The sequence below is a fragment of the Athene cunicularia genome (genome assembly GCF_003259725.1).
Source record: "Athene cunicularia isolate RWA chromosome 2 unlocalized genomic scaffold, athCun1 chr2_part1, whole genome shotgun sequence".
Lineage (NCBI taxonomy): Eukaryota > Metazoa > Chordata > Aves > Strigiformes > Strigidae > Athene > Athene cunicularia.
In genome coordinates this window covers 38,301,250-38,314,392 of record NW_020799095.1, presented here as the reverse complement: position 1 = coordinate 38,314,392, position 13,143 = coordinate 38,301,250, and the positions used below count along the sequence as shown (strand labels likewise).

General features: G+C 35.8%; 1 protein-coding gene across 1 annotated transcript in view; it reads left to right on the top strand.

Moving 5' to 3' along the window:
- The window catches only part of PARD3 (par-3 family cell polarity regulator), a 411,749-nt gene that overhangs the window by 177,303 nt on the left and 221,303 nt on the right, over nucleotides 1-13,143 (top strand). The window contains exon 6 of the mRNA XM_026843423.1: nucleotides 10,300-10,391. Coding sequence (XP_026699224.1) covers nucleotides 10,300-10,391 — 92 coding nt within the window. The remainder of the gene's footprint in view (nucleotides 1-10,299; nucleotides 10,392-13,143) is intronic.

Sequence of the window (13,143 nt, the reverse complement as noted above, 5' to 3'; positions counted from 1 at the left end):
AAAAAGAAAAAAGAAATATATAAGGATAAAAGAGCTATGAGACCTGTTTTAAAATTGCCTAATGACAAATTAAAATTGCTAAATAAGATGCTTTTTGTATCTAAAAAAAAAAATCCTCAGAAGGATGAAAATCATGGTTTTAGAAAAGATGAGGTGAATAATATATTCAGGAGTGTTACAGGGAAAATGTGAAGTCATTTATGCAGAATTTTCTCCTTTCCTTTGTCTTGATATCAAGGGGAAACTATCTGACTCATCTGTAATATACCTCTGTAGAAGTCTTTCAGATCTCTAAACTTATAGGTGGAGGCATGTACATTTGGTTTTCTGCAGGGGAAAAAGTGTGTGTCCCAATTTCATGTATCCACTGTCATTTCTTCAGCTTTAAAAATCATGCAGGACTTTTTCTTTTTTTAATGTCTATATACAGAGTAAGCTAATTTGTCAGATTAGAGGAAAAAGTATTTAAAATTCTGTTGCTCTACATTAGTTACAAGCAGGTGAACTCAGTGTGGATCTATTTATAGGAGAACTAATGGATGTGCTTAACTTGACCTACTTCAGACTACTCAACAGAAAAAAACGAACACTGCCATGTTCTTACCTGAAGAACAAAATTATGTCTTTGCTGCTGTGGCCTTCTAAATACATATGTATATTTAGAAGCATATATCTCTCTTGATTTCCTAGATGCCATATTAATACTCCATGTCTGAAGTATATTGTGGGGTTCTTTTTTCTTCCATAAACATCAACGTCTCCATATAAAATGAATGTTTTTTGTTCTTTGCTGGTCCTGAAATCCCAGATCTGTATAAATTGGAATTGTGGAGTAGGGAGAACCCAGGTTCTTAAAGCTAGACTTAATTTTGTAAAAATCCTTCCTGTTGTGAAATAATTCAAGTAAACCATCTTCTACCAATGCAGGGGTAATTTTCTCTATATATGTAGATATTATATGGGTTAACCCGGGGTGTGGTGGTGGTGGTATATAGACACATATGTATGGGTCAGTTAGCACACTGAAAGGGACAATAAATGATATATCAAGTCATTGAACAGAAGTGTGTTTGTTACACGGCAAGCGCCACACTCGTATTGGCTCACCATGTGGGGATGTCTCTGTAACTGAGGTAATTCCTGCATTATTCAAGGTGAATGATAAAAGAACTTGCACAAACCCAGGCCTGGCCTTTACAGGGGAATTTGATTATACATTGATGTATAGTTGTAGCCTTGTTTCAAATATAGCTGATAACTATTTCCATTAAAAATATTTCCCATGACTCTGACATCAAAGTCTGACTTTGTATTTAAGATGAAGCCTAATATTTGTTTTAGACTGACAGATCCTGGTGGTCTGTATGTCAGTCTGAATCATATGACAAGAGTATAAAATTTCAGAGATTTGAACATGGAAATAGTCTACAGATAAGCCTTATTTAAAACAAACAAAGAACATAGACTTTTGCCTGTGAAACAGATATATTTTGGATCCTGAGAAAAAACAGAAAGCAGAATAAAAACTGTAACTAGGCAGTTACACAAAGTGAACCCATTTAATTTTTAAAGCAACAATCAATTTGAGGTAATTTGATATAGTTGTGCATGGGTCTGTGAGATAAGTACTACTCTTTGTAATATAATGGACACATCTATAATTTATTATTGATCAGATCTTCAGAAAGCTCTTTACATGCTTTGGTTAATACTGAAAGTGTGGCAATCAATGCTTTATATATTTCAAATATTTAGCACGTGATAATTTCTTGTTGCATCTAATCTTGTAGTTGACTTTCTATCACAGCACTGCTTTTTAAAAACTCATTTCAGTGGACTCCCCAACAGGCGGCACTGTTAGCGCCGGGATACCCGGTCTGATCATGCCAAACCTTTTCTGGCTGTTCCCATTAGCTGTGGTTGATTTTGCTGATAGGTAGCTCTGTAAAGTGAACTGTCTCACACATTCATTATGTGATGAAGCATCTTGAGTTTTGTAATCCTTCAGATACTTTGCATCTAATAAAATGTTTAAAAAGTAGTTTACAGACTGCAAGTGTTACCAGGTGATAGAAAAAAGAAGAGGTGAAGCTCATCTGGTATCTTTGAGCAAGAAGAGACGTTTTGTGGCTCTGCATCCTAAGATGCTGCTGAGACAATTAATATCCATTTTAATGCTACTGCTTTTGAAGTGATTTATCCAAGTGTCGTATCTTTATTTGTTGTTGTAAACATGAAGTAGTATCACCACATATTAATATTGAAATGCATTTTTAAGTGATTTTTGCCACTATTGTATAGCAGTCAGTGTGAGAATTAAGAAAGGACCAAATAATTTTAAAAGAAATAGATCATCAAGGTGTTCTCAAATTCAGTTCTGCAACAATTTACCCATTTGCCAATGAGAAGAAATTTAGGGGACTGAATGATTGTCTTTATAATATTTTCTAATATTCTATGAGTATTATGGTGATGCATATTAATTATTTGTGGATTTAGAGCTGTTGCAAGATGGCTGACTTTGAAATAATTGCTGTTCTACAATAACACTTGAGCCTTCTTTAAAATGTCCCTTAAATATGATCTGGTGGGAACAGCTACATGTTTTTGTTATCCATTTGATATTTGCCATCTGTAGAAGAACCTTGTTGCATGGATTTGTTACGGTAGCTCTCAGTTTACGGCACACCTCCTCCCTCTGCCTCCCACCTTGCACTGTCAGTAGTCCCAGAGAAGTCCCTGAAACGGTCTGGAGTGGGATGCCCTCAGCATGGGGAAAACAAATGCAGTTTTCACTCAAACAACAAATACAGACTATAAAATATGATAACAATACACATTGTGAAATGCTTCAGAATCAGCGTTGCTTTGGACATTGCTATCATTTTCTTTCTCTATTATATCCCTTTTTGTGCTGTTTCCCTTGTATGGGGTTGTTGAATTGCTTAAGTATTTGCAATTTTTTTTTTTCCTTTTTTTCTCTCAATATTCTGTCTCTGCTGGTAGGCATAGACCATTCGGCTACATTAATTAACAAGTATGTTCGATCAACAACAAAAAAAACCCTCTGAGTTTTAATGCATTTCATGCTGTTTGTTGGCAAGCTACCACTGTAAGGTCATGTCTGAGATTTTCTTTACTGTAAAAGAAGCAGAACCAACAAAATGTCTCAAATTAAATTCACTAGCAAGAAAACCTTTTGTCTAACCTACTAAAACTCTTAAAAAGCTCTTGTACTTTTCAGTGGTGTCTGCAGTACCTACTGTAAAAAAGAATTAACTGCAGCATCCTCTAGTAAAAAGCTTTTTGAGTGGAAGCTCCATTAAATGGCTGAACAGTATTTGTGTTGTGCTCCTGCCGTTAGCCTGGCTAGCTGTGTGATAGAGGTGTGTGCTGCCAAATTGTTACAGAATATATGTGTGTGATTTCAGTGACATATCCCAGGTTGTTGAGCCCCTAAAGACTAGAGTAAAGCTCTAAACTAATAGATGCTACAAAATAATTAAGATACTATAGGGCCTGCTCAGGTTTTATTAGTGTTACAAGGCTCTTAATATATGCTTTAAGAAGAGTCATTAGGCATGAAAAAGTGGTAGTCAAAACTGAATGAAGTGTCATATAGGTTTGTCAAAGGAAGGTTGTATCAAATTATATTCATTGGCTATCTGGTGTTCTCCTTTTGGACAATAGGAAATCAAATACATCTCTCTAAATCTGTAAAAACATTTCTTGTCAGGGCGCTTCACAACAGAAATAGTGCCATTGTGAAGCCAACCAGTTTTAAGGCTCAGCTTGATCAGTTTATTAAATGGGAAATAAGAGATGATTGCCTGTGATAGCAGGGGATGAATTTGATATTCATCAGAGACTGGGAAATCCCTTCCATTATGCGCTCCTCTGTGTCTATATGGTATCTATTCACTGATTTCACTGAGCAAGACAAATTTCATTTTAGAGTAGTGAGGCATATAGAAACTGTATGAATATTGCTATTTCCAACTGTGGGATGACCATCCTGCACAAGGATGTGAATATCATAGCGATGACTAAGATGTAAGGAGAATATTAACTCATATATTTAAAAGATGTAATTGGTTTTTTGGTGGGTTTTTTTTTTGGTTTAAGTGGATGATGATTTAATGTAAGGTTTCTCTCTCTCTCTCTCTCTCTCTCTCTCTCCCTGAATTACTGATAATAGCAGTACACCTAGTGTAGGACTGACATGGATTAAACAAAGATCTCACCTAATTATTTGTGCATATATATGTGTTCAAGAGGGAGAAACCCTATTTTTATTTATTCAATAACTTCGGTTTTTCCCCATGTGATCTTTGTAACTGCTCTTCAGATTTGATTGAAAATTGCCATTCTCTGGAGATTTGGCCGGTTAATCAAGAAGTGAGAACATTAGCACAAAAGCCTGATGCTGGTATATTTGTGCTAGTTAAGACACAGGAAAATAGGTCCCTTAGGAGCTGTTTCCTATCAAGTCAAATCATACAGAGAGAGAACCTACTTTATCTTTCAAGGACCAAACAAACATTTATAAAACACGGCTGCCAGGAGACTAATAGCAAACAGTGTCTCTTCTTCCATGATAATTATAGAGAAATGCAAGAGAATAAAAAGGCAAAGATGAAGGGAAGGGCATATTTTAATAACATAAGCATTATTTTTGTTGTGTCCTGGCTGGGGAAAAAAATACTTGTGTGCAGTCTTTCAGGAACTTGTTATTGATAATGTGTCCTTCTTTACAGTAAAATCTAAAGGACCTGTTGGACATTATATACTGTTCCTTTCTGTTTGGTATTTACAGTACTTTCAGTCACTGTGCTAAATTTTTTTTAAAAAATGCTGCAAAACAAACAAGCTTGAATTCTTCTTCCAACACATAGGTGCTGTGTTTTGTGTGACAGGCTTTTGTTTGCAGAGGGGTGTATGTCTCATGTATTTATCATATGTTGCTCATACAGGTAGCTCTGCCTGTTTACTGCGGTGGTTGCAATTGCTTGCCATTTCAAGACCCTCCTTTCTGTTGCTAATGCTAGTAAAAATACTGAAGGTGTTGTATAATGAGAACATCCACCCTGTGCGAAAATATTTTGTTGCAGTTACTCTGCAGATTAGTAAAAATGTGAAAGCAGTTTAATTGTGTTTTAAAAGACGGTTCCTTAGTATAGCTCTTGTGTACTCATGTCAGCCTGTCTTTTTGCTGAGACTGGATCTCTTGTTCAGTTAACAGCTTCACAGGACAGAAAAAAAATTTCGTTTGTGTACAATGCAAACAGATTTACTACAATTTACAGCTAAATTTTCCAGACTTTCTCTTTTCATTCTATACATGAAATCTTGGAGTGCGCTTTCCCAGACGAGGGCTCCGCCATGGGACTGAGCCAGCTCCGATGCCGGCTTGTGCTTGCTGTGGGGATGGGGCCAGGCACCGGTACCCTGGCTATTTTACCTTTCCATAATTTGCTTCCTGGCACTCAGACAAGGTGGAGGATTAAGCTCTCAAAATTGAGTGTAAGTCAACAGCAGTGTCAGGGCTGGAAGGTGTAGGTTTGGGTGTAGTTGATGTTGGAGGTGCAGGAAGAGACACGAGAGGAATGAATTTGACACTGTGTTACAGAAGTGAACAAGGAAAATGTGCAGGGAAAAGGGAGGTCGGTGATGAGACCTTAACACAGCTCCATGCACACATGTATTACAGTAAACCTTACTTACAGCTTCACTTTCTTGAATGTTAATTTGGATTTACTAGGTAGTTGCTGTTTACGCAATGTGATCAGTTCAGGTTTTTGTCTCTTGTATTGGACAGTGTAGCAGACCTTGCTGTGGAGTGTTCAGGCCATTTGAAAGCAGAAACACTCTCATACAACCATTAATGTTAAAATACCCACTTTCTGAACAATAATGAAAAAATTATTATAACTCCCAGAATTGAAAAAAACCCACACCCAAACCAAATACTTTTACTCCCATTTTTTTCAGTTATTGGTAGAATGGAGATGCTGCTCTTGAATTTGAGGGATGGGATTAAGTGTTCAGAGAAGACAGATTTATACATAACCCATTTCCCATTGTGTCTGGCTGAAATAGATTGTAATCAGCACTTTCTCAGACCAGGCACCTAGAAATAAAGATTGCACAAATGAAACATGTAGCAATTTAAGTGACTGCACTAACTTTATTCTGACTCCTTGGCTGTTACTGAATTTTCTGCAGGTGATTGTCAAAAGATGAGGGAGTGTGAAGAAGTTCTGCTTATGTTTATGGGGAGTTTGTTGGAAGTGTATTGAACAGCAGAGATGAGTGGGAAAGTGTTTCTTCAGGATGAAGTAGTGACTGGTAGTAACTGTGGATTAATCAGAGGCAGGAGCTGATATTTCAATAATGAAAGTCCAGTAAGTTAGGGAAGGTGTGGCTGATTTTGAGTTTTGGAAATGACACAAGGCAGTCTTCACTGTGAAATAATCTGAGAAAATATAATTAAAAGGAATATTTGGGTTCACATATATTTAATAAGGTTCTGTTGGCAAGTGTACTGTTAACATTTCTTAATTCTGAGGATTTTGTAATCCTAAAAGGTGTTAGGGGAATTTTATTAAAAAATACAAAATGAATTGTAGCTTTTCATATGTATTTCATTAATGCTCTGCAGGTGAACTGTGAAATAAGATCTCCATAGGCAGAACTGCTAGCACCAATAATCTATTTTGAGCAGTAAGATTTTTCAGTTTTTCAGTCATGCATTTTATTACAGAATTTAGAACAATAAGTAGTTTGGGAGTTTTTGAGAACAGCAGCATTTTTACAAGAATCTGCTATTGTGTACTTGTGCACAAATTTGACTCTTACAAGACACAGGAATTCTGTACAGATACATTTAAAAATAAGAATAACTCTCTGAAATCCCTAATTCTCTTTACTAAGTAAAACAAATATCAAGAAGTTTCCTTTCTCTTTGATGCCATTGTTCAAAGTTATCAGTATATTGTTTAATCTCTGTACTAGTAGCCTATACGTAACAGCTGGCATGAATGTTTATGGGAAATTACATCCATGTCTGGTGGCACAGCGAGGCTCAGGTGAGAAGCCCTGGCTGAGTCATCTCAGAAAAAGGGAATTGGGGGAGAAATTTACACTGAACACAGCAGGATATGTAGAAGAGGTGCTTTAAATTTTTCTCTGTGCTGTAAAAATGAAATGAACTTAAAATTATTCTATTTCAATTTTGGGAAAAAAATACCATTCTGTCTTTAGTGGCTGTACATTAAAAGCTGTATCTTTTCATATAGCAGGAATTGGTATTTTTATAGAGAAAAGACACCTTACAAGCTTAGGAGTTTGCTCAAATAGGTTATTTCTGAGAAGTATCTGCAATAATATCTGTCTTGGTTCTCGGAAGTTTTCTTGATCTTCTGAATGTCCTTTTCCTCATTTTATCTCACGATAGCATGTCCAGGTGGAATTTGCTTTTCAGAAGAAAACTACTTTCCAAATAAAGAAATAATTGCTTGATGCAGAGATTTTCACAGCTAGTTGCTTTTCTTAGTAAATCAGAATTTTAAGTCAAATCCCTCTGCAGGTGTCCAATTTTTCTATCCGTTCACTTCAATGTAAATCAAAATCTGTGTTATTTTGAGAAGAAAAGAGAGCCTGATTACTATAATATTAAAGATTTTTAAAAGGATACATCATACATCTGTTGATTATGGCAGTAGTGCTTTTGTTAGGGTTGTGATTCCTCCTCTAAGCACCTATTTACAGGAACATACATGTTTTGGATACAGATCTGTCTGCTGTCCGGTAAAAGCCAGACAGTAGCATGTGAGAGCTGCTTAATTTCTTAATTGCTTGGATAACTGACAGTGAGTCTGATTCCAAAACTCGCTTTGTTTATAATTCTTAATAGAAAAGGCACAAAAAGTAGGTGTGATGGTACCAGATAGCATCTGATTTACATAGCTTTTGGTTTGCAGTTTCTGATGCGTTTTATCCTAATATTGAAAGGTACGGTATAGGCAGGAGGTAGGTAAATTGGCTGTTGCCTTCATCCTGGCAGCTCTTGGGTTTAGGCAGGGTGATGCTCCTTCCCTTGGCAGAATAAACCTCTTGACTACCAGGTGGGACAGAAGGAAAGAATGTGGGATGTGCAACAAGTGGAGAGGCTCAAGTGTGAGCTGACATTAGGAGGCTCTAGGAACAGAGCAAAGATACTATCAGGGCTGGGAAGTGGTAGAAAATAAGGTTTTCCACAAGAATTTAGCTGAAATCTTGCATGGCAGGCTGTATCCCAGGAGGGCACTAAAAGTGGATCTATCAAGAGCAAGTCTGAAGGATTGCTGCAAATACTGAGTGGGGCAAGGGGAGTTTTGTTTAGACTTACTTTAAACTAGTCAAGGGAAAAACTTGTGGGGCTGAAAGATGGTAAAGTGTAGGACCCAAGTGGTATTAAGTGAATGATGCTTGCATTGTCTATATATGATGTCTGCTAAAATGACACAGCATAAAGTTGGACATTTAGTTGTTAGCAGAGGCATGCTATTTCTGTCTCTTCTTCCATGTGTATACGCTTTTTGTATGTCTGCTTAAAAAGACCACCCATGGGAAATTGCCAAAAACATTTCATTAATAAAGTCATATGACCTTTTGTCATAGCTGAGATTCAAAGTTGTGTTTCATCAGCAGCTCTGATTTCAGACTTGCAGGTAGTAGCTTCAGTGAAATATAAAGACTTAGGTAGTTTTCTAGAATCACCAGTGTCCCTAACTTCAAAACAAGAAACCCATGGCAACGGTGATCTGCAAGATGCTGTATGAAACAAGATAGAACACTTCTTTTTAATGTGAAACAACTCCAAATGTTCTGATTTTCCTATATATACCTTTTTGCATGTAACTTTAGAATTGTCATGGAGATTTGAATATTTAGCTATTTTTAAACTTCACGCGGTGGTACATATAGAACTCCAGCTGAAATCAATAAAATACAGTAAACACTAGTTTATATCATGTTTATGAATTATATGGATTATCTTTCATATTGGTTTTATAAGAAATTTCTACTATATGGAAAATATTTTATTTTGAGTTCTTGTTTACATTCATAATGCAGTTCTAGGCAAGTTCAAGATGCTGGTTAACCTTTGAAATGTATTACTTGCCTAGTGCTTAACAGAGATAGATGACAAAGAAGTGCATATTAAAGCCTCTCAAAACACAGGCTCATCAATCTTCAAGTAGCTTGGCTTCATGCAGCGTCCTGTTATGTAGGGATGCACAAGGCATATCTACAGCCTATGGAAGCTTGATGCATCCAGCCTCCTGCTTTTGCAGATTCTCAGTGGAAATGTCAATTGGACATTACCAACTGCCTCTGCCTGCCTTTAATATCTCTTCAGTAATTTAATATGTTGTTTGACTCTGTGTGCTAAACTCATAGCCTATCACTTATTATTTTACTGACCTAGTGGCTCTGGCTCTAGAATCTAAGTTTGTGTTTGAAACCTATGGTTCATGCTGCATAATATTTTCTGTTTGGTCATGTGGGTAATTAAAAGCATAAGCTTCTAATGAGTAACAGAGGTATGATTTTAGATCGTCTTACTGGTAGTCCTTGAATTACCTTGATGTAAATTTGAAAGTACAGCATTCACAACTTTGACATTAAAATTATACATTTTGTGAATAATGTATGTACTTTTTGGAAAGTCAAATTAAAAATAAAATCAATCGGTTAGTGTTAGAGCCTCACGTAACACTTTGATGTCAGCCTTTTCTGGCATGCTATTAATAAAGACTTGTGATAAAATGTTAAAAGAGGTCTTGGTACTTTATGGAATTATGCAAGCTGCATTTTCTTTTACTGTTTTTAACTCCTTGCAAATAAACCTCAGTGAGCTGCCTTGTGTGTTTGAGTCCTCAGTAACCCGCCCAGAGAGAACTAGGAAGGAATTTTCTGAACATTGCTGACTGTCAGATGATTGTGTGCTTTTACTTGTCTACCTTTTAAAAAATGCTGACTGTGATAACTTCTGTAGTGTTGCTTTTATAACTGTAGTAAAATTATGACAGAAAACTGACTAAACTATAAATATAATTACAAATATGCATAAAGTGATAGAAAACAATTTACAACAGTTTCAGACAGCAGCAGAAGAGATTTTTGTAATTGTAGGACACATTTCCACTGTACATATGATAACCCAAATAATCTGAAAACGGTAAAATAGCATTATTAGAATGAGTTAACCTGTTAAACCTAGGTTTAAATTATTTTTTTCCTTTTAATATCTAGGATGAAGATCGAACAGAGGAGGACAACAGCAGAGTTGAGCCTGTTGGACATGCAGACACTGGTTTGGAGAATGCTACCAGTTTTTCCCTGGAGTAAGTTACAGGCAGAGCACATTGTTTTAATGATGACTCTTGAGACCGAACATAGACTAACAAAAAATTCAGAATAGTATGAATGATATTGCTCTTAAAAAAGTGGGACAGTCTTTTTTAGGTCATGTGTCTTTTTTTTTTTTTTTTTAACAATTTCTTTCATGGATCTTTTTAAAGCAGATTTTAAACAGTTTAAAAAGCCTGTGTTAAGGATGAGCATTGGAAACCTGACATTTATAAACTCTGATGCTACAGTAGATTTTCTGCCTCAAAGAAGATATTTATTTGATGGGACTCTGAAAACTTGACAGAAGGAATAGGGTCAGTGCTAGCACAAATAGATCAACAGGCAAGAATTTTAAAGGGGAAAATCTTGATTCCTGTCACCAGTTCACAGTCTACTGGGAAGACACGCATGAAGGTCACATAAGTTGGGGGTCAGAAACCTCATACTTTGTGAATGGCTCAAAACTGATGTTGTTGAGGACTGAGAAGCTTCTCCTAATTTAAAAAAAAAAATACAGTAAAGGATATTTTACTTCATCATGAGATCAAACAAGCTTGACCTTTTCCATTTCGTTGCAAAGAGCTGATCTATACCTCACTATGGGATTAATTAGAAAACATCCCTTCTACCCTTAAATTAAACCTTTTAAATTGATTAAAATTAAATTTTAAATAAAAATAAATCTTTGCTCCTATTATTTCTGAATTAAATTATGGATTAGGTGCAGAGGGTTTAAAATGTTAAAAGATCATGGTGAGATCTATTAGGCAATACATGCTGAGTTTTACTCAGTTCCATTTACAAAACCTGTTACACTGTAAATTCCAAATGCTGTTTGCTAAGTAGCGTTTGCAGAACTGTCAAATTTAATGCTTCTTGGTCTTGCTTTTAAGTAACTTAATGACTTTTCATCATATGTGACTTCATTCTTTTCTGTTTTGATGTCATACTTATTTGTATGTTTGTTTGAAATAGTTGGCTCAGTAGTTTCTGAGAAAATCAGGAAGCAAAATTGAAACAATCTCCCTTAGAAAGGGTTAATTTCCTTTTTAAGTTTTACAGAGTTTAATGTTTGAATTTGGGATCAATTTTTTTGAAGAAAAAAATATAAGGAAAATGAATGCCTAGACATTAAGTGTGTGTTTTTGAAAAAAAGGAAAGTTACTGATTCAAGCAGTAGAACAAATTAAACAGCATAGGCTAGATATGAAAATAGGCCCTTTAAAAAAAAAAATAAAAATTAAGCTGTGTTTCTACTTACGACAGTTCCAGGTGCATCACACTGATTTTTCACTTGTTGTCTTCCTCAGCTCTCAATTTTCTTTCAAGCTAATAGGAAAGTCCAAAAAAAGTTGATCATAGGGAACCATAAGACATATCAGTAGCAAAAGATAGCTTTCAGAGTACATTTTGGAGGTGAAAGTCGTTGCTTGGTTCCTGTGAGCAACTTGGCATGCTGGTTAATGAAAAGAGCCTTAATGTATAGTGAGAATTAATTGAAGTTAGCCTATACAGAAATTGGGACAGGAAACATTACCAGATGCTGTAATGCTGTCAGTCTGAACACATTGGTCCAGGTCTGAAGAATAACAGTTTTGGTTTATGTCTCTAAGTTCTCCTGTTGTTGTAGTGCTTTTTTTGAGCTAAACAGTGGCAACAGGGGTAGAAGACCTTCCATTCGTGTTGTTTAAAAATGAGTTTAAAAAAACCACCAGATACAACTTGAGGCATACAACAAATGTAAAGACTACTTCAAAAAAATACTTAAAAAATTAATGTGGAAGAAATATAAACCAAACTGTAATACAGGATTTTTGTCAACTCCCTAACAATATGTGGTCTGGTTATTCTCAAACTCCAGATTAGGCACTGCAAGCTTTCACAATGGGCCACCATACAGTCAAGAGCTTATTGAAGGAAGTAGAAGATCTTCTACTGCTATCGCAGGGCATTGGTCTTGCTCTTTGTTCCATTTCTAGATAAAATTTGGTTTGTACTCTTATGAGAAACAAGCCTCTCAAAGATCTGTGTGTATATATATGTAGTGCCAGGAAGTATGGAAAAAGTATGTAATACTAGAGAGGCATAAGCCACAAATTTAGATTGTGGCTTTCGTTCAGATCTCTCACTTCCAGATTTACTGAGAGGTTTGGCCTTCAAGTATTATTTTCTCATTTGGGTATTTAAAACTTTTTATGGTTTATGGGCTATATTCCACCTTTCCAGATGTGGGCATGTTTCAAATGCATCAGAAGATTTGGTCCAAATCTATTTCTAGGATTTTTGCATGTCTCTTTCTGAACCTGTATTTTCCTCTTTCACGTGTTCCCTCTCTACAGCAAAAAGTGTAATTGAAAACTAGATGCATAGTTGCTTCAGGAGGATGTCTGGTTGGTTTTGAATGTTACAGTTAAATCTTTGGAAACTTCGCCTTGTAAGAAGATACAGATACAGCAATCTTCCAATAAAATAAATGGAATTACAGTAAAACAAATGAATGTGTTCTAAAACTAGAAGAATTTACCCAATTAAAAATTTAATAACTCTCCTTTGATTGAGGGGTAGTTATGTGAAAGCTAATGTAAAGGCTTAGAGTAGGCTCTCTCTAAGATAAAAAAAAAAGCATGCTAGTGCTATAATGAGCTTTTAGGCTTCTGAAGAAAAATTGTATGTCGTATTTAAGGTATTTCTGCTCAGTGGTCCAAACAGTTAACTTCTAACTTTAAATTCAGTAAGCTTTGGAAC